The following is a 20,459-nucleotide window of genomic DNA, read 5'->3' on the forward strand; positions in this document are numbered from 1 at the left end:
CCTAATGAGGCCTCCCACTGCTGGTGCCCTTCCACTTTCCAGATTCCCTTCATAGACCGAGGTAAAGTTCACAAACCGGAACACTACTTCTGGTTTTGCGGAGTTTGTAAACCGAATACAGTGGTACCTCAGGTTACATATGCTTCAGGTTACATACGCTTCAGGTTACAGACTCCGCTAACCCAGAAATATTACCTCGGGTTAAGAACTTTGCTTCAGGATAAGAACAGAAATCGTGCTCTGGCGGCACGGCAGCAGCGGGAGGCCCCATTAGCTAAAGTGGTGCTTCAGGTTAAGAACAGTTTCAGGTTAAGAACAGACCTCTAGAATGAATTAAGTTCTTAACCTGAGGTACCACTGTAGTTCATTAACAGGACTATTTGGAAAACGAGGTACCACTGTACTTAAACTCAGGACTCCCCCCCCCCCCCAGCTGGAGCAACAGTTAGGAATCAGCTTGCAATTTTTTAAAAAACAACCAACCAACCTGGGGGTTGTAGTTTGTTATAGGTGCTAAGAGTTTTTAGGAGACCCCCCTCCTACAATTCTCAGAGCGGCTTAGTGCTCAATCTCTCTTCCCAGGCAACTCCAGGAATCAGAGGGGAACAGGGGGACTCCGAATGACTCCCGGCGCCTTTAACAAACTACAGTTCCCAGAGGTCTTTGCGGGAGGGGAGCCGTGGCTGTTTAAAGTGGCAAATGCTGCTTTAAATGCTCAGTGCAGGTGGGGCCTGAGACATTCCTGGCCCTTTTCTTTTCCCCTGGCCAGGGTGGCGGGTTCGGATCCTAGGTCTCCTCGCTCTCACTCACCTTTGTTGGTCTTGCCCACCACCGTGGCTTCAAGCCAGCGGCTGTTGTCCTTCTTGTAGTAGAGCCCAAACAACACCCCGCCTTGCTTGGGGGGCAGGCGGAAGGTGGAGAGCAGGTAGAGGTCACGGACGGTCAGCAGCTCCGTGCGGATCTTCTCGGCCACATTGGCCATATGCCTGGGCTCCGTCACCGACAGGAGGTCAAGTACTAGGGGAGGAGCAGCGGGAGAGCAAAGGTCAAGCATTGGCAGAACTGGCTGTCCGTCACAGAAGAAAAAGAGTTTGTGTCATGGCACTTTCTCCCTCTGCCTGTCTGATGCACGTTCGTAGCTCGGTGGGGGGAACATCTGCTTTGCATCCAGAACGTCTGAGGTTCAATCCCCGGCGGCAGCTTCTCACAGGGCTGCTTGAAACCCTGGAGAGAGCTGCTGCCAGTCAGTGTGGACAATACTGAGTTAGATGGACCAACGGCCTGATTCATAGAATCATAGAATTGCGTGGCGAGTTCCACTGTCCCCAGTGGAAATAAAGACACATGGCACAATTATTAAGGTTAATGGGCTAAATAAGGCCACAACTTTATTGGTTACAGGTGATGAGCAGTATTGGCTTAGGCACATAGCTGTCAACCGTCCATTATTTGGCGGGAAAGTCCCTTATCCCAGCACCGTCTCCCGCTGCTGTCCCTTATTGATGATGTCCCTTAAATTTCCTGGGTTTCAAAGGAAGCAGCTCCTCTCCCTCCCTCCCTGCCGGCCAGGGAGGAGGGAGGCTCCAACTGTGTTGCTTGGCTGCGTTGCTCACCCAATAAGGAGTCTAAGAACAACTGGGGGATGGAGCTTGCATGGCTTGTGCCGATCAAATCGGCCACGTTGCCTGGGGACTCGCCTTTGCTCAGCGCTTCCCAGCGGAGAGGTGACGGTGGTTTTCCTTGCTGCATCCCCTTTGCCGGGTTGCTGCGCTGTGGGAACCACCGCTTGAGGCTTCGTTTGGCTGCTGGCTGGGCTTTCTGCCTTTGGCTCGGAGGGGCTCAGAAGTTGAACATACCTGTGCTTGGAAAATCCCTTATTTTGGCTGCTAATCCCTTATTTTTGAGGCTGCTGGTCCCTTATTTTCAAATCTGTAAGTTGACAGTTATGCTTAGGCATTGGTCCTAACCGAGTACCGTATATCCAACTTCAGCCCGTCTGCTTGAAGTCCGGGAAGGGTTAACCACCAGTAGGGGGAGTCCTGCTGATGCACATCAACTAGGAATTCCCCTGGGGTCACCGCTTGGGGGTGTGCCTTAGGCCCTCAGCTCCATAGGCTTCAGACAGGGCCATGCCCCCCCGGAAACCTTTATCGGACTACCCTTCAATATGCGGGGCAGGTGATGGCACTTCCTCCCCTCTTCCCATCTACATAACAATACCATACCAATGCCTAACCACTAATACCCAGAAAGTTGTGATGATTTGCTATGAGGCAGGCGAAAACCAAGTGGCTGGTGCCAATTTGCCAAGTGAAAAAAATTCCTACCAGGCCCCTCAACGGGGCCAAAGTCCAGAGCAAGGTCAAGGACAAAAACCTTAAAGGGCGGGACGGTGGGAAACTGGAGCAGCTGGAGGCGGCAAAAGAGGGAGATCCCAGGCTGTGCCAATTGGTTGTCCAGGTGGTGACGCGGCTGGGGATTCCCTCAATTGCGCAGAGGCTGAGAGCCAGCCACCGTGCACGTGGTGGGGGCGTGAAGCCTGCAACACCACCACCTTTGGCAGGGCGGAAGTGGCTTTGTATAGCTGGAATCATCCTTGTTCAACCCCCTGCAATGCAGGAATATGCAGCTGTTCCCATATAGGACTTGAACCTGCAACCTTGACGTTATCAACACCACGCACCAATCAGCTGAGAACCAGGAGGACTGGAACCTTACCGGTCTATTTAAGGCAGGTATAGGCAAACCCAGATGTTTTGGTACTGCAACTCCCATCATCCCTAGCTAACAGGACCGGTGGTCAGAGGTGATGGGAATTGTAGTCTCAAAACATCTGGAGGGCTGAGTTTGCCTATGCCTGATTTAAGAGAAGGGCCATAGCTCGGTGGTGGGATCTCTGCTCTGTGTGAACAAGATCTTGGGTTCAAGTCCCGGTATCTCTAGGTAGGGCTGGAAGAGACTCCCTTTCTAAAACCCTGGAGAGCTGCTGCCAGTCAGCGCAGTCAGTACCAGCCAATGGTAAGAGGCAGCTGCCTATGCGAGCCAAGAAGGCCACAGACAATTTCCAAGTGTTCTGCAGGATAGCGGGTAAGTTTGGCTCCGGAAAAGATGCTGTGCTTTTAGAGCCAAGTGCAACTCCTGATCTCCACACAAGGTGGCAGGCTAGATGAGTTTCAGCCTTTCCCAACCCTCCACCTAAAGTAAGGTCTTCTTGACTTTAGGATTTTATTCCATACCCTCCAACATTTCTCCTATGAAAATAGGGACGTCCCATTCCATAATGATGATTTTACTATTTATACCCCACACATCTTATTGGGTTGCCCCAGCCACTCTAGGCAGCTTCCAACATATATAAAAACATAACAAAAATTAAACATTTTTTTAAAACCTTCCCAGTACAGGATTGCCTCCATACCCGCCAACATTTCTCCAATGAAAATAGGGATGTCCTAAGGAAAAGAGGGACATTCCAGGATCAAATAAAAAAAGGGACGCCTTCACTAAATCAGGGATGTCCCTGGAAAATAGGGACACTTGGAGGGTTTGTTATTCTCATCTACCTTGCTTTCTCTGCCCTCCTTTCACATCAGGATAATTTACTGCATTTCCAGAACAAAATGCAACCATCCAGTTTGTTCCTGTGTCAAAACATTATCCGCTGCAATGCAAGCTCATGTGTGCGTTTTGTTTTTATGATTGGAATTATTATAATTTAAAGGCAGGGTGTGTTGCCTGGAGAGTGTCTAGATCAGTGTTTCCCAACCTTTTTTGGGCAAAGGCACACTTGTTTGATGAAAAAAATTTCAAGGCACACCACCATTACAGCTCCGTGACGTCAGCGCGCAGCGTCACGCCGGGAGGGACGCACGAAAGTGTAAGTTTCAATTTTTTTCCCTCCCCCTTGCCGGGGAACCTCCAAGCTTTGGGGGTGGGGGGGAGGAGGCAGCAAAGCGAGGCAGGAAGGAGAGCGCGGCTTGGCTGGGTGAGCTTTGGCAGGGGCAGGGAATGAGAGCCGCGAGGCGGGCGCTGCGGACGGAGGCGCTGCCCGCCGAGCTCGCAGGCAGCCAGGCAGGCAGACGGCAAGAGCCCCGCGCTGGGCGGCCTCTCCTCGCCGCCGCCGCCCGACTCGCCCGCCTCCCTCCAGGCAACATCTCGCGGCACACCAGGCAACATCTCGCGGCACACTAGTGTGCCGCGGAACAGTGGTTGGGAAACACTGGTCTAGATGAATGTCTCTTTCATTTGCAGTCGCAGCAGACAATGTTGGCAGGACTGCCCCACTCACCCAACCTTCATGTAACTGAGTCACTGCAGAATAATACCAGGATGGAGATGGGTGGAGCAGGGAGGTCAGCGCAGTGGGAACATACTGGCAGGGAGTCTAGTTCTGCTGGCGAGTTTGCACCAGGTCAACTTTGCTGCTGCTGAGCCTTGCCTCTTTCCAACTCAGTATGCTGCCTGCTGCCTCACTCCAGAAAGGATATTGTTTAGCTAGGAAAGGTTCAGGGAAGCAAAATTAAAATTACCAAGGGGATGGACTGAAAGCTTGCAGTGTTTGGGACTTCTTAGTTTAGTGAAAAGGTGACATGATAGAAGTTTATAAAAATTATGCCTGGCATGGAGAAATTGGATAGGGAAAAGTTTTTCTCCCTCTCTTATAATGCTAGAACGCATGGATATCCAATCAGTGGCAGGGCGTGGGGTGGGGGCCAGAGGGACGGCTTCCCCAGGTGAAAAATTGTTAGGGGCACAACATTTTGACACCCGGTGCTGCTTCAACATAGCTGCGCGCTTGCATCGCTGGGCTCCGTTCAAAACGGCTTCTCAGTGAGAACCAGGAACTGACCTCTCCAGACAATGGAACGACTCTTCTTTTCTTATCTCTGCAGCTTCGGGGCAGTTGAATGCCTCCGTTTCCCTTCCTCCCACACATGCTGCCCCGGGCACTAGCAACCCATGCTATACCACTGCAATGAAGCTGAATGTTGGAACAGATAAAAGGAAATCTTTCTTTGTTAAACTGTGGAACTCACTCCCACAAGAGCCATAGATGGCCACCAGCTTGGATGGCTTTAAAAAAGGTAAAGGGACCCCTGACCATTAGGTCCAGTCGTGACCGACTCTGGGGTTGTGGCGCTCATCTCGCTTTATTGGCCGAGGGAGCCAGCGTACAGTTTCCGGGTCATGTGGCCAGCATGACTAAGCCGCTTCTGGCGAACCAGAGCAGCGCACGGAAACGCTGTTTGCCTTCCCGCCGGAGCGGTACCTCTTTATCTACTTGCACTTTGACGTGCTTTTGAACTGCAAGGTTGGCAGGAGCAGGGACCAGTGGCGTAGTGTGGGTTGTCAGCACCCGGGGCAAGTAATTTGCGCCCCCTAACCCTAACCCCCAGATGTTGCGCCCGGTGCGGCCGGCCCCCCTTGCACCCCCCACGCTACGCCACTGGCAGGGACCGAACAATGGGAGCTCACCCCGTCGCAGGGATTCGAACCACCGACCTTCTGATCAGCACGTCCTAGGCTCTGTGGTTTAACCCACAGTGCCACCCGTGTTTCTTGGATAGCTTTAAGAGGGCAAATTCTTGGAGGAAAAGGCTGTCCATGGCTACTAGCCATGACGGCTACATTCTACCTCTACTGCCAGATGCATTCTGCCTCTAGGTACCCGTTGCAGGGAGTCGCAAGTGGGCAGAGTGTTCTCGTGCTCAGGTCCTGGTCGGCCACTGTGAGAGTAGATGGAGTAGATTGGCCCTTGGCCGGTCCAGAAGGCTGTCCTTGTGTGCTTATGGAAGGCACGGCAAATCCTGGGAAAAGGGGGCCTCCGGCTTGCAGCCTTCCAGCCCGATATTTATTTACAAGAATGGATTGAGCACACTGTCTCCGTTCAAGCACACAGAAGCCTTTGCATCTACTGGGGGTTCTGTGGTCTCCTTCTGGGCAGGAGGAGAGGGTCCATATTCACAGCCTCGCCACCCGCCCCGGACCAGACCTCCCAAAGGTGTGTGCGGTGTCTGATAAAGAGTCCACCTGGAACATCCTCAGATTCCACTCCCTGGCACAGAAGTCGAGGCAGATCCTGCCCAGAACTTTAAGTACAAACAGATTAACTATATAGATCTAAAACCAGGAATACCGTTAACACTTAATTTGGACAGCTGCTACGGAAAGGAATGTTACAGCCGTTGGCGACGATTTGGCCCCTGGATGGATTAACAGCTTGCCTGGTTTTTTTGTGGGGGGGGGGGGATTGGCTGCCAGTCTGAGCAGCACAGAACCTTGTCACAGAGTTAAGCATAAGAGGAAAAGACCATAGGAAGAAGATGCCTTACACTGAAACAACTATTGGTCCATCTAGGCTAGTGTTGCCTACACTGACTGGCAGCAGCTTTCCTGGAGTTCAGACGGGGTCTTTCTCCCAGTCCTACCTGGAGATGGTGGGAATTGAACCTGGGACCTTCTTCATACAAATCAGGGGCTTGATTCATCCTCTGTTCACACATGCATCTGGACAAAGCATCAGAATGGACTGTGCCACTTGGACTCCAAGTGAAGGGGAGGTTTTATTCCACCCCTCCGCAACACACGCAAATGCTCCTCTCTGTAAAAAGCTCCCTGCCCATTGCTCTCCCTGAAGTGCTACATTTCTCCTCACAGAGAGTTCAATTGTTTTTTGTATGTGGAGGGAGAAGCTTCTCAAAGTGTCTGGAGTGATACAGTCCATTCTGCTGCTTTATTTTGGTTATCTGTAGACCCTGATTGAATGGTCCGTACCACTTTAGGCCATAGGAGAGAAGCACCACTTCCAAATGCTCCTCCACATTAAGATGACAACAAATCCCCGCAAGCAGAAACACAGCTCATCAGGGAGATGTGTCCTAGGAGACCAACGGTTTGCCTTTGGAGCTGGCTTTCTCCATGCAGGGAAAGGACGGTGTTAATGCAGGGCAGCATTCAAAAATGTGGCATCCCCCCCAACAACATTTGAAGCGCTGAACTCTTAAACTTACGATATTATCTCAGTCCCCCTCTACTTCTCCACCACCACTCTTCCGATTTTGATCACTTGTTAGATTTGCAGAACTAAGAACACCAGCACCAATATATTGCTTTATTTATCGATACTAAACTATTTCTTTTTTGAATTATGGTGCTGGAGGAGACTCTTGAGAGTCCCATGGACTGCAAGAAGATCAAACCTCTCCATTCTGAAGGAAATCAGCCCTGAGTGCTCACTGGAAGGACAGATCCTGAAGCTGAGGCTCCAATACTCTGGCCACCTCATGAGAAGAGAAGACTCCCTGGAAAAGACCCTGATGTTGGGAAAGATGGAGGGCACAAGGAGAAGGGGACAACAGAGGACGAGATGGTTGGATACTGTTCTTGAAGCTACGAATATGAGTTTGACCAAACTGCGGGAGGCAGTGGAGGACAGGAGTGCCTGGCGTGCTCTGGTCCAGGGGGTCACGAAGAGTCGGACACGACTAAACGACTAAAAAACAACAAACTATTTCTTTACATTGACAGCCAGTGAACCTTAAATGTTTAGAATATCTAACTGGAGAGAGTCGGGTTCAGAAGCTCAGCGTCTCTTGGCTCAGCCTACCTCGAAGGGTTGTTGTGAGGATAAAGGGAGAAGGAAGAGGATGTAAACTACCTTGAGCTTCTCGGAGGAGAGAGAGGGGGGGGGGATAGAAGGATGATTTAAAAAGCAGATCCAAACGTGTGTGTCATGGGATTAGAGATGGCCATAGTGACTTGGGGACAGGGAGGGTTAAATTGTTGTCCTCCTTGCCATCTTCCCTTCCTTCTCTTACTCAGAGTTGCACCATCTGCTTTGCAGGCTAAAGGTCTCGCGTTCAATCCCTGGCATCTCCAGCAGGGCCGAGAATGCTGTGGTCCCGCCTCCCAAACCCTGGAGACTCCCTGTCCAAGATAGCTGGACTAAGAGTCTGACTGCGAGGAAACATCTTGCTGAAATCAGCCCTTAATCCAGAGTCATGAGGACTGGAATCTTACTTTAGATTTAAGGGGAGGACTATTGCTCAGAAGCAGAGCATCTTCTCTGCATGCAGAGTGTTCAGTCCCAGATGGCATTTCCAGGTGAGGCAGGAAAAGATACCTGCTAGGTGGAGCAGCAGTCCGCAGCATCCGACGCTCCTGTTTAAATCAGCCTCCCAACATGAGAAGGAACCTGGGACTTTCTGAATTCAAACCACATGCTCTACTGTTAGGTGGTGGTTCTTCCCAGAAATGTGAAGCAAGAATCCAGACCTCGTGGTTTTGGATAAAAGGTCAACAGTATTGAGTCAGTTGGACCAACGGTCTGGCTATTGATCAGTGCCCTCTGTTGTGATTTAAAGCAGCCATGAGGACTAAGAAGCTTACTCTACGTTTAGAAAAGGACCATTTTTGCATTCGGCTGATTTAAACAGATTGTCTCATATACAAGTCAGACCACTTGGTCCATCAAACTCAGGACTGTCGACACTGACTGGCAGCAGTTGGACCATTGGGTCCACCTAGCTCGGCATTACCAACACTGACTAGCCCCATGCTGCCAACACTGACCGGCAGCAAAAAAGACCACTGAGTCTGTCTAGCTCCGGATTGTCGGCACTGACCGGCAGCAATCAGACCGCTGGGCAGCAATTGGACCATTGGGTCCCCCTAGCTTGGCGTTACCAACACTCACTCCGTCCATCTAGCTCCGTGCTGCCAACACTGACCGGCAGCAATCCGACCACCGGGTCCGCCTGGTCGACACTGACCGGCAGCAATCCGACCACCGGGTCCGCCTGGTCGACACTGGCTGGCAGCATCTCTCCAGCAATCCCTCCCCGTGATCGAACCCGGCACCTTCTGCCCCTAAACCAGAGCTCGGGCAGCGCTTCCTGACGAGCGAGCCCTTCGGGGATCGAACCCGGGACTTTGGCTGGGCTTGGACCGAGCGCGCCGTCCCCGCCGCCCGCTTACCTTGCAGCCCCTGCCTGGCTGCGCCCGCTGCGCCCAGGAGGAGGAGAAGGAGGAGCGGGAGGCGGCGGAGGGCGGCCGGGGGTCTTCGCAGGAGCCGCTCCATCCTCGCAGCTTCCAGGCGCAGGAGGAGGAGCGGGGCGTGGACCGGCGGCCGGCGGGGCGGCCGGCGGCGGATGGGGGCGCTCCGAGGAAGGGGCGGCGCCGCCGCAGGGACAAAGGGCAGCGGCGGCGGCGGCGGCAGCCGAGGCTCGCTTGCAACGGCGCGGCCGAAGAAGCGCTGCCTCCTCCGGCGTCCCTCGCTCCCCTTCCGCGAGCCGAGCCGAGCCCTCCCTGCCTCTGCGCCCGCGGATCGGAGCAGGTTTCCGGGCGGGGTGGGGGGCACGGATCGGGGGGAACAGGGCGGGGTGGGGATGCTCTGCTCGCCCTCCCCGAAAAAAAGGAAAAAGGAGCACGACTACAGGACCTCGCCTGTCCTCAACGTGGACCAAGTCGCGGCGTCCGGGCTCCTGTCCCTTTAAGGAGTCGCTTGCAGTCGCGGGTTTCCATCTGGTGTGGCTTCTCTCTCGCGCGCTCTCCCCCCCCCCCCGCCCACTAACACACATCAAAAAGATGCAATGAGGGGAGAAAGCTGCACGGGGTGGAATTTTCCGTCCCGGGATCGCTCTTAAAGCGGCAGGATACTCTGCTGGACCGGATCGAAAGAAGGTTCCCTCCAGTCCAGCGTGGGCTTTCCATCCGGTGGCCAAGCCAAGTAAACAGCCTAATCCTGCGACAGGGGCAGCAAAATATGCCCCTCTGCTGTCGTTGTGCCCGGTAACTGGTAATGAGGTAGACTGCCCCTAATCCTGGAGGCTCAGTTCTTCGTCCTCAGGGCAGATAGATAGAGAGATAATTTATTAAGGTCGGAGACCAGCTTATAAAACGCAATTGGGGGTACAGTCACAGAAAGAAAACAATTAAAACAATGTACAACAAGAAATTAAAAATTTATAAATGCGATAAGCATATAGACACTTAAAACTTTAAGATAAACTGCCGCAGGGAGCTGACCCAGAATCACCCATGGAACCGAGTTTGGGAATTTTCTTAACGAACTAGTTTGAGTCGGGAGATGGTCTGCGCCTACAGATCTGTACACACAATCTGGTGAATATACGGGTCGTCTTCTGATCTTTGCCTAACAGGAGAAGGTCAATTTTTTTGCTTTTCTGGGAGGTCAGTGAGCCTCACCAGTAGGGGATCAATGGTCTTATTTTGTGCCTCTACATAAAAGGGATATCTAAAGAACAAGTGCTCTGGGCTTCCTATCTCTCCCAATGAACAGGCGCAAAGTCTCTGAACATATGGGATTTTTTAAAAGGATCCTTCCAGGACCTGTGAGGGCAGAGCCGAGCTTCTGGCAAGTGTAAAAGCCCTTCTTGCATTTTTAGATACGAGAAAGAAGAGATATGCTGCCGGTGCGGCTATATATCTCTCGATTTCTCCAATTTTATAGTCGGGGCACCTTGAGCAGTCCTGTTGTCTCTTGGTGTCTATGATTCTTTGCCTGACTGTAGATTTTGCCTGGCCCAAGCCCAGGCTTAGAAGGGCTCGAGGGGCAAAACCCAGTTTCTGAAGGGAGTTCAGGACTGCTGTCTGCCAGGGTCCTCAGAAGAGAAGAAGAGTTTGAATTTGATATCCCGCCTTTCACTCCCTTTAAGGAGTCTCAAAGCGGCTAACATTCTCCTTTCCCTTCCTCTCCCACAACAAACACTCTGTGAGGTGAGTGGGGCTGAGAGACTTCGAAGAAGTGTGACTGGCCCAAGGTCACCCAGCAGCTGCAAGTGGAGGAGCGGAGACGCGAACCCGGTTCCCCAGATTATGAGACTACCGCTCTTAACCACTACACCACACTGGCAGGCCAGGGCAAATAGCTGCTGCTAGCCAAACAACGGAACATGTCTTGGGCTCCTCCACACTTCCGCTTGTCCCCGGGGGAATCGGAAAAGCACTCGGACCTGTGCTTTAGAGGCACAAGACGAGCAAAGTGTGAGCAAGTCCCTGGCGATTCTTTATCAGGACACTGGCGGACTGCAGAAGCAGCACCAAACAGGAAAGCCCTGGGGTTCTGGTTTCAAAAGGTGGCCTGTCAGATGCACCCACTGAAGGGGGGTAGATGGCTGCCCCCCACCCAAGCTGTTGGTTCTGCAGGGTGTGATGTTCACAGGTAGGCTGCCTCTGAAGATGGCGTGTTGACTCTTGAATTTATTAATAAAGGTAAAGGGACCCCTGACCATTAGGTCCAGTCGTGACCAACTCTGGGGTTGCAGCGCTCATCTCGCTTTATTGGCCGAAGGAGCCGGCGTACAGCTTCCGGGTCATGTGGCCAGCAGGACTAAGCCGCTTCTGGAGAACCAGAGCAGCACACGGAAACGCTGTTTACCTTCCCGCCAGAGCGGTACCTATTTATCTATTTGCACTTTGATGTGCTTTCGAACTGCTAGGTTGGCAGGAGCAGGGACTGAGCAATGGGAGCTCACCCCGTCACGGGGATTTGAACCACCGACCTTCTGATCAGCAAGTCCTAGGCTCTGTGGTTTAACCCACAGCGCCACCCATAAATGTAAAAAGAGTCCTCCTGGACCAGATCAAAGGCCCAACTCGCCCAGCATCCTGTTCTCCCAGTGGCCAACTTGTGGCCTATAGGAACACCACAGCTGGGAAGACCTGGGTGCAGTAATCCCTTCTGTACTTGTTGTTCCCAGCAACCGATATTCAGAGGCACCTTAGTACCCCACCAAGAGTAGAGCTGGAACACAGCCATTGAGGTTATATTCTCCATGAATTCCTCTAGCCCAGGGGTCAGCAAACTTTTTCAGCAGGGGGCCGGTCCACCGTCCCTCGGACCTTGTGGGGGGCCGGACTATATTTTGGGGAAAACATGAACGAATTCCTATGCCCCACAAACAACCCAGAAATTCATTTTAAATAAAAGCACTCATTCTACTCATGTAAAAACACCAGGCAGGCCCCACAAATAACCCAGAGGTGCATTTTAAATAAAAGGACACATTCTACTCATGTAAAAACATGCTGATTCCCAGACCGTCCGCGGGCCGGATTGAGAAGGTGATTGGGCCGCATCCGGCCCCTGGGCCTTAGTTTGCCTACCCATGCTCTAGCTCTCTTTCAAAGCTGTGCCTCGCTGTGGCAGTGAATTCCATCGTTTAATTATAATTTGAATAAATAAGTCCTTTCTTTTATCTGTTCTGAATGGATGTCCAGTGGATATCGGGGATCGAACGAGAAATTTGTCTGTGCCCAGGATGTGCTCTCCTTCCCATTAACAGGAAGAAATATGGGGCGAGATCCCTTGAAAGCTTGGGGAGGACATCACTACCAGCTGGCAAGCTTCCCTCGGAAACAGTCCAGCAAAGCATCGCTTGCAGGAGAGTACATGATTGTGCTTGGCTCACGAGTGCAATGGCAAGATCCGTGAAGGCCGGCATGAACTGAGGATGCACAACTGGAGATGAAAGAAAAATTGGATCCAGTTTGCATTTAAAAGCAAACCTACCTAATTAGCCCTTTCACAAAGAACGCACAAACCAAAACAAAGCCATCTTTCCAAATTCTCACTTCTCCGAATTTCTGCAACGTGGTTCCCCAGCCAAGTCATGGTTACAAAAATGCATGCTTTGGTAAAGCGTGTGTTGAAACCCTATGTGGGTGAAAATAACACACAATAAGGCATTGCATCATATTAGGGAAAATGGCTTTGCAAAGAAAATTAATGTGTCTATCAGGCGAAATTGCATACAAGAATGTGTCCGTTGGGAGAAATCCACACTAATGTGCTGTTATCTCAGAAACCTAGAGCTGGAAGGGACCCGGAGGATCATTCTAGTCCAAGTCCTTGCAATGAAGGAATTTGCAGCTGTCTGGGATCGAACCTGCAACCTCGGTGTTGTCAGCAATACACTGTAACCAACTGAGCTATCCAGCTAAAATGCATTATAAATAAATAAATAAACTGCAAACTGATGTGGAAAACTGAATAAATCAGAAAAATGAGAAACTGGGGGAAATCCGAATGGACAGATTCGCCTAGAATATATCCCGAATTGCCAGCGACAATGCTCTTGGGTTTTATGGCAGATGAGTCTTATGTAGAAAGGACACTTTGACACCAATTCAGTGTCTACTTCACAAACATACACACACACGCACACACCATTCCAGCTGCTCATATTGTTTCCGGCCTGATGCTCCCAGCATATTCTTTGTAATGGGATGCCTCGTGGGAAACCACTCCTAAATGAAATAAATCTTCCTCCTCCTCCCTAGCTTGTGTAGACAAGGACTGTCCCATCTCTGCTCCCCCTTTGCCCCACCACCCTCTCTCTCCTCCGATGGATCCTTGAAGATCTGGGCTCTTGTCTTTCACAGAGCTTCCAAGATGACCTCATTGTTTTTCTTCCAAGACTTGGGTCGGCTCCCAGGAGCTGGAGAGGGGCGCTTTTTTTGTTTTTTACTGCTGTTGAGGTTTGGCCCAGATCCCTCTCTCCACCCAGCGAGAAGCAGGATTGCGGGCACGTGGCATGTCCTAGGGATGAAGGGAATCCCCTTCCCATTTTTCAGAGGTAGCGGGGGGTGGGCAGGGAATACATATTCTGAGAAGTCTCCCTGCAAGGCGCATTTTTCTGTGGCTGAAAATGAGCGCATTCCTTGCAGGACCCAATGGAAGCGGGAAGCCCAGATGTTATTCCTGCACACATACACAGCCATCAGTATGGGACACAGTTATCTTAGGAACACAGGAAGTCAGTCCATTTGGTCCATCTAGCGCAGTGTTCGCAACACTGACTGGCAGCAGCTGTCCAGGCTTTCAGGCGGTGGGTTTCTCTGAGCCCTACCTGGAGATGTAGGGGACTATAAGAAGGCTGATCGCCGAAGAATTGATGCTTTTGAATGATGGTGCTGGAGGAGACTCTTGAGAGTCTCATGGACTGCAAGAAGATCAAACCTCTCCATTCTGAAGGAAATCAGCCCTGAGTGCTCACTGGAAGGACAGATCCTGAAGCTGAGGCTCCAAGACTTTGGCCACCTCATGAGAAGAGAAGACTCCCTGGAAAAGACCCTGATGTTGGGAAAGATGGAGGGCACAAGGATGGTCCCAAATAAAGGGTTGGTTGAAATAGGAACAGAGGGTTTTCCAGCACCAACTCAGGGGTCTTGAGATGCTCTATTACTGAGCAGAGCTCCCTTGGATGGGAAGACTTCCCAGTGGTTTGTGGGTCGGCAAAAAGCACAAGCCACCTGTGGAACTCCCTGCCCCAAGAACTTAGGCTATCTTCCTCTCTGTTTGCATTCTGTCCAAATCATAATCATATCTTTATTTGTACTCTGCCCATCCAGCTGGGCTGCCCCAGCTACGCAGGGCAGCTTTTGCCTTTCAAACTTTCGGTTCTGCCACTGATTAATTCAATTTAATGTGAACTCCGGTTTCGGTGTTTTCCGTGTGCGATGGCCAGCCTACTCAGAGCAGACCCATGGAAATGAATGAAGTTAATCGTGCCCGTTGATTTTGCCCTTGACACACACACACACACACACACACACACACACAAATGTGTTTCAGCCCTTTGTGAAATAGGGAGACGCAGCTGTTGGTGGCTGGGGCAGGACCTGCAAGAAGCCTCCCCTCCCCAGAAAGTTGGCCAAGACGGTTGTCCCCTGAGCGGAGGCCAATCCCTCAGCCGGGGCCGCGACAGGCCAAGCTGTGTTTACGCTTTGTTTCCCCTGCCGCCATAACAACGGGGCCTAGTTGCGTCCAGGTGGGCCTTCCCTCCGCTTCTCCTCTTGCCTAGGGGAGCCTCATCAGGCCGCAGAGACAAACTCGAGCCAGGCTTTTGTGGCCAGACAGGGCCCCGATCCAAATATTTCCTCATGAAACGGGAATTGGAGGAATATTCCTTTCTGGATTCCCTCTAAATTACAGAGCGAGGCTTCTCCCTCCCTCCCCTGCCTCCAGAAGCCTTGTTGTCTTTCCATAGCAACCCATTTTGGAGAGAGTGTGGCGCGGGCTGGGTTTTGGATCCAAGCCTCACGCTACCTCCCACAAAAAACCAGTCGGCTTCTGGCAAGGACTGCAGGTTGAGATGGGATGAGCAAGGCAGCTGAGAAGACAGAGGGTCTTTGCACATTCGCATGAAAAGCCCTGTCTTTCAGAAGCATCGCTGCCTCCGCTGTGGAAGCAGAGCTTAGCCATCATGGCTAGTAGCCACAAATTCGTCCAATCCTCTTTTAAAGCCTTCCAAGTTGGTGGCCAGCACTGCCTCCTGTGGCAGGGAGTTCCATAGTTCGAGTCATAGCTGTCAACTTTCAGATTTGCAAATAAGGGATCAGCAGCCTCGAAAATAAGGGATCAGCAGCCTCACCTGTCCTGGGGACAGTCTACGGGATATCTAACAATCCGGGATAGCAGTGGGAAGCGGTGCTGGAATGATTGAATATCCCACAAAAAAGGGGAAGGTTGACAGCTACGGTTCGAGTATGCGCTGATTATATCTTGTCTGACTGAGCTGGATAGTTTCCCTAAGTTGTCGGGATCTGGAGAAGTAGATATCAGGCTGCCCGTCTCTCTGAACTCTCTATAGATTCTCCTAACCTCGGTTTTAATTGCTATGGTTTCTTTGTCAGTCCAATCACCAATCCCCCTCTTCTTAGGTCACCTATGCGAGTGCAAGTGGGAGAGTTCAGTTATTAAATGTCGATAAATTTGTCAAACCGGGTGACTCCAACAACAGGGGAAAGATCACCTTTCTCTGTCGAGAACAAATGGATCACACGGTCATTGACTTGTATCCTTGAATGCTGGAGTCTCTTTCTTTTAGCAAATGTTTTGTGCCACTGGGGAAGTGGCAATTCCGTATTGATTTGTTTTGGATTTTGTATGTGATGCCAATAAAAGGTTTTACGGTACGATACGAGCATGCACTGTGCAAAGGAGGATTTTATCTGTCCTGAATCTTCCAACATTCAGCTTCATTGAAAGAGAGGGAGACAAACTTTCCTCCACTTTTTCTATCCTTCTATAAACTTCTTACTCGCCTTTTCTCTTCCAGCAAGACGTTTGCCAGCAGTGGTTGTTGCGGATTCAGTCCCCGAATCAAAGAATCATGGAGCTGGAAGGGAGCCTGAGGATAATCTAGTCCACCCCACTGCTATGCATCTGTCTCTTATGGGGCTCGAACCTGAAACCTTGGTGTTATCAGCACCACGCTCTGACCTAGGGTTACCATATGTCTGGGATTTCTGCAGCCTGGAATACCGCAGTCGGCAGCAGTGTCCAAGTGGAAATTGGTAAAAATGTCCAATGTCGGCAGTGCCGTTTTTTGCCGATCTTCCACAAAAATTGCTGGAAAACAGCATTAATTTTTTTGCGATTTTGCCAAGAAAGCTCAACAACGTTGGGCAGAACTAAAAAAGAAAAAAGCTGAACAACTTTTCTGCCTGGGTTGCCATATTTCAAACTTTTCGCTGTTTGAAAGACGGCAATCCTACTCTAACCAACTGAGCTAAAGGTAAAGGTAAAGGGACCCCTGACCATTAGGTCCAGTCGTAACCGACTCTGGGGTTGCGGCACTCATCTCGCTTTATTGGCCAAGAGAGCCGGCGTACAGCTTCCGGGTCATGTGGCCAGCATGATTAAGCCGCTTCTGACGAACCAGAGCAGCACACAGAAACGCCATTTACCTTCCCGCCGGAGTGGTACCTATTTATCTACTTGCACTTTGACGTGCTTTCGAACCAACTGAGCTATCCAGCTGCAAAAAAAAGCCCCAAACGCAGCCACCTTTCTTCATTGCGGAGCTGTTCTGTCCCCTGGATCACTTGGGTTGCCCTTTTATGCACCTTTCCCAACTCTACAATATCCTTTCGGAGGGTTTGAGAGCTTCTGGAGAGCTGTAGTCCACCCACCCTGGCTCCCTCTGCAGCGGCAGATCTGAGCAACAGCGTTGTAAAAGAGGCTTCCTCCCTCCCTTCCTCCCGTGTGTGTGTGTGTGTGCGCGCACACACACAGACTCCTGCCCAGAATGTGATGGAATCGTGTTCTGGTGTCCCCTTCGAATGAGATCATTGCGGAGGCACTATTTTTTGCAAGGGAAATATAATGAGGCAATAGCCACAGAGGAATGTGCTGGCTGGCTGCCTGGGCAAATCCGCCTCTTTTCTGAGCCAAGGGTGCCCCCGAGATTGAGTTCTCTGCCTCAAACAGGAACAGAGGCCCATCTGCTGCAGCCTCAGAGCTGGATCTCACCTCCCTTGGCAAAAAGGGACAGGATGCATGTCTCTCCCTCTCCCCCCAACCAAATCAATCTCTTCTTGTTTCCTCTGGTTTGGATCCTTCGCTCCTCTGCAAACACAAGAGAGCCTCCTTGACGTCAGCGTCTGTCTTTCGACTTGTGCTTGGCTGAACAGGGGGCAAAAATGAATGGTTATTGTTAAAATGGAGGGGTTGCGTCCAATGTTAGCCCTACTTGGAGGGAGACACGCTGAAACGAAGGAACATGACTAACTTGGGTCCATTAACAGCAATGGGTTCTATCTTGAGTAGACCGTAGCTGGACAGTCAGAGACAGTGTGGTGAAGTGGTCAGAGTGTTGGACTAAGACCTGGGAGTCCAGGGTTCAAATTCCCTACTAGACGCATGATTAAGGCTGCCATATGTTTGGGTTTTTCTGGACAATTCCAGGAATTGGGCTCTCAAAACGGCATCCGGGTGGGTTTTCGCTGAATTGGCAAAATGTCTTGGGAAACCCAGACATATGGAAAGTTGGGCTTTTTTAAAAATAAAAAAGCTTTAAAAATAAAAAAGCACCCCAAAAACCTCAACAACTTTGTCCGGATTTTCATTTTGGGGAATATGGCCACCCTACCCATGATGTTCCCTGGGTGATCTTGGAGAAGTCACTTACTCTCAGCCTAGCCTACCTCACAGAGTTGTTGTGAGGATGAAATGAGGAGGAAGAGGAACCATCTGTGCTGCCCTGAGGTCCTTGGAGGAAAGATGTGCTATAAATGTAATCAATAAATGAATGAAAATAAAGGATAAATGCAACCCAATGTCAGAGAAGGCCTGTCCATAATGCAGAATCATAGAATTGCAGAGTTGGAAGGGACCCTGAGTATCATCTAGTCCAGGAGTCAGCAAACTTTTTCAGCAGGGGGCCGGTCCACTGTCCCTCAGACCTTGTGGGGGGCCGGACTATATTTTGAAAAAAACAACAACGAATTCCTACGCCCCACAAATAACCCAGAGATGCATTTTAAATAAAAGGGCGCATTCTACTCATGTAAAAACACCAGGCAGGCCCCACAAATAACCTAGAGGTGCGTTTTAAATAAAAGAGCGCATTCTACTCATGCTGATTCCCGGACCGTCCGTGGGCTGGATTTAGAAGGCTACTGGGCTGAATACGGCCCCCGGGCCTTAGTTTGCTTACCCATGATCTAGTCCAATCCCTGGCAATGGAGGAAAATGTGAATCCCATATGGGGATCAAACCTACAGCCTTGGTATTATCAGCATCACGTTCTAACCAACTGAGCTATCCAATGGCTTCTGCATGTGTGTGTTGTGTTGTGCAAGGGGGGGGGGGAGTTGTACAAAGAGAGATGCTCCCTCTTTTGGTAATACACAAAAAAGCAGGTAGCAGCTAAGAATGTTGACTCTGACACACCAAGGCCCTCTCTGCTCTGCACATTTAAAGCATCACCATAGCACTTCAAACACTCATGGCTTCCCCACCAATCCTGGGAACTATAGTTCGTTAAGGGTGCTGAGAGCCGTTAGGAGGCGCCCTGCTCCTCTCCCAGAGCTACACTTCCCAAAATGGTTTAATGACCCATCCCTGTTCCCAGGCGACTTGTAGCTCTTTGAAAGGATTAGGGGTTGGCCCAGAGGCAAAATGAAAGCAAATTTTAGTCCTCTGCGAAAGAGGACTGGGGAGGGGTGTGGCCTGGGGTGTGTTTCAAGGGCCACATAGAGAGGACTGGAGAGTTGCATTTGGCCCCCCCCCCGGGGGGGGGAGTTAAGTTCCCCACCGCTGTATTATGGTAAAGGAAAGGCATGCTAGGAGAAGCTTTTCCTTTAATGGTTACCCAGAGTGAAAATCTTCTCATGCACACAGCAGCACTGGAAGTCTGGTCCCCATTTGTGTGGGGCCTGAGTAGCAGTTACTCAGAAGTAAGGCAAAAGCCTTCTGTGCTTATCTGTCAATGGTTAGGGGTGACACATTGAGAGGCTTCTCTGTGGCTGCTCCCATGTTGTGGAATTCCCTCCTGAGAGAGGCCCGACTGGCTCCCTCCTTGTTATCCCTCCTGTAAAGGGACCCCTGACCATTAGGTCCAGTCGTGGCCGACTCTGGGGTTGTGGCGCTCATCTCGCTTTACTGGCCGAGGGAGCCGGCGTACAGCTTCCGGGTCATGTGGCTAGCATGACTAAGCCGCCTCTGGCGAACCAGAGCAGCACACGGAAACGCTGTTTACCTTCCCGCCAGAGCGGTACCTATTTATCTACTTGCACTTTGACGTGCTTTCAAACTGCTAGGTTGGCAGGAGCAGGGACCGAGCAACGGGAGCTCACCCTGTTGCGGGGATGCGAACCGCCGACCTTCTGATCGGCAAGTCCTAGGCTCTGTGGTTTAACCCACAGCGTAGATAGGATAAAACCTTCCTGTACAGACCAGCCCTTGAAAATTAAGGCCGCTGTCAAGATCACACTGCTTTTTAATTGCTGGCTCCAAATGCGTTCTGATGTGTTGTAATTATAGCTTATCTCTATCTATTTTTCAATTGAATTTGTATACCACCCTACACCCGTAGACCTCAGGGCAGTTCGCAACATAAAATCACAATATAAAAAACACAAGATACGTAATAAAAACAAAAACAGAGACAACCCAATAATCTCTCCTTCTGCGACACATTTTAAAAGGGCATCAGATGACAATCAACTTAGTTTGCTTTTTCTACTTTGTATTTTATAAGGTTGTTTGCAAATGTTGGAAGCCATCTTGAATCCTGGCGATAAAAGGCCAGATCTAAACACTAATAATAATAAGTGCTTTTTCTGGGGGTACTCAGGGGTACGCAGAACCCATATGTTAAAAGTGTGGCACTTACTGTAACTATTTCACGGTGAGAACTGACACCTTTGGGGGAAGCCATGAGCTTTTAATGATGCGTGTTGCTACAAGCACGCCACTTTGGTGGAAGAAGTCTGCGATCCTAGTTCCCCTTCCCCGAGAAAGCAAGCCTCTCCAAACTCAGTGGGGCTTACACCTGGGTAGACCGTGGCTAGGAAGAGCGCGCTGTTTGAAGCCTTCGTGCGGATACTCCCGAGTCAAACCCGCCCCTAGGGCTCGGGTTCAAGAGAAAATCGAGGGGAAAGCTCCCTCTTGGCCATCGAACGCAGAACCGGGTTGAATTCCCGCGCTG

The 20,459-nt window shown here is 50.9% G+C and overlaps 1 protein-coding gene across 2 annotated transcripts in view; it reads right to left on the reverse strand.

Moving 5' to 3' along the window:
* Positions 1 to 20,283, reverse strand: part of THBS3 (thrombospondin 3) — a 51,815-nt gene extending 31,532 nt beyond the window's left edge. Inside the window, exons 1-2 of one of the 2 annotated variants that reach the window (XM_083477518.1) lie at positions 20,145 to 20,283; positions 811 to 1,017 (exon numbers count right to left, since the gene is read on the reverse strand). In XM_083477518.1, coding sequence (XP_083333644.1) covers positions 811 to 982 — 172 coding nt within the window. In that variant the 5' untranslated portion in view covers positions 983 to 1,017; positions 20,145 to 20,283. Of the gene's footprint in view, positions 1 to 810; positions 1,018 to 8,976; positions 9,525 to 20,144 lie in introns of those variants that run through there. The other variant, XM_083477517.1, reaches the window with a different exon arrangement.
* Between the last annotated feature and the right edge of the window lie 176 nt (positions 20,284 to 20,459).

The sequence above is a fragment of the Podarcis liolepis genome (genome assembly GCF_965112155.1).
Source record: "Podarcis liolepis genome assembly, chromosome: 15".
NCBI classification, from domain to species: domain Eukaryota; kingdom Metazoa; phylum Chordata; class Lepidosauria; order Squamata; family Lacertidae; genus Podarcis; species Podarcis liolepis.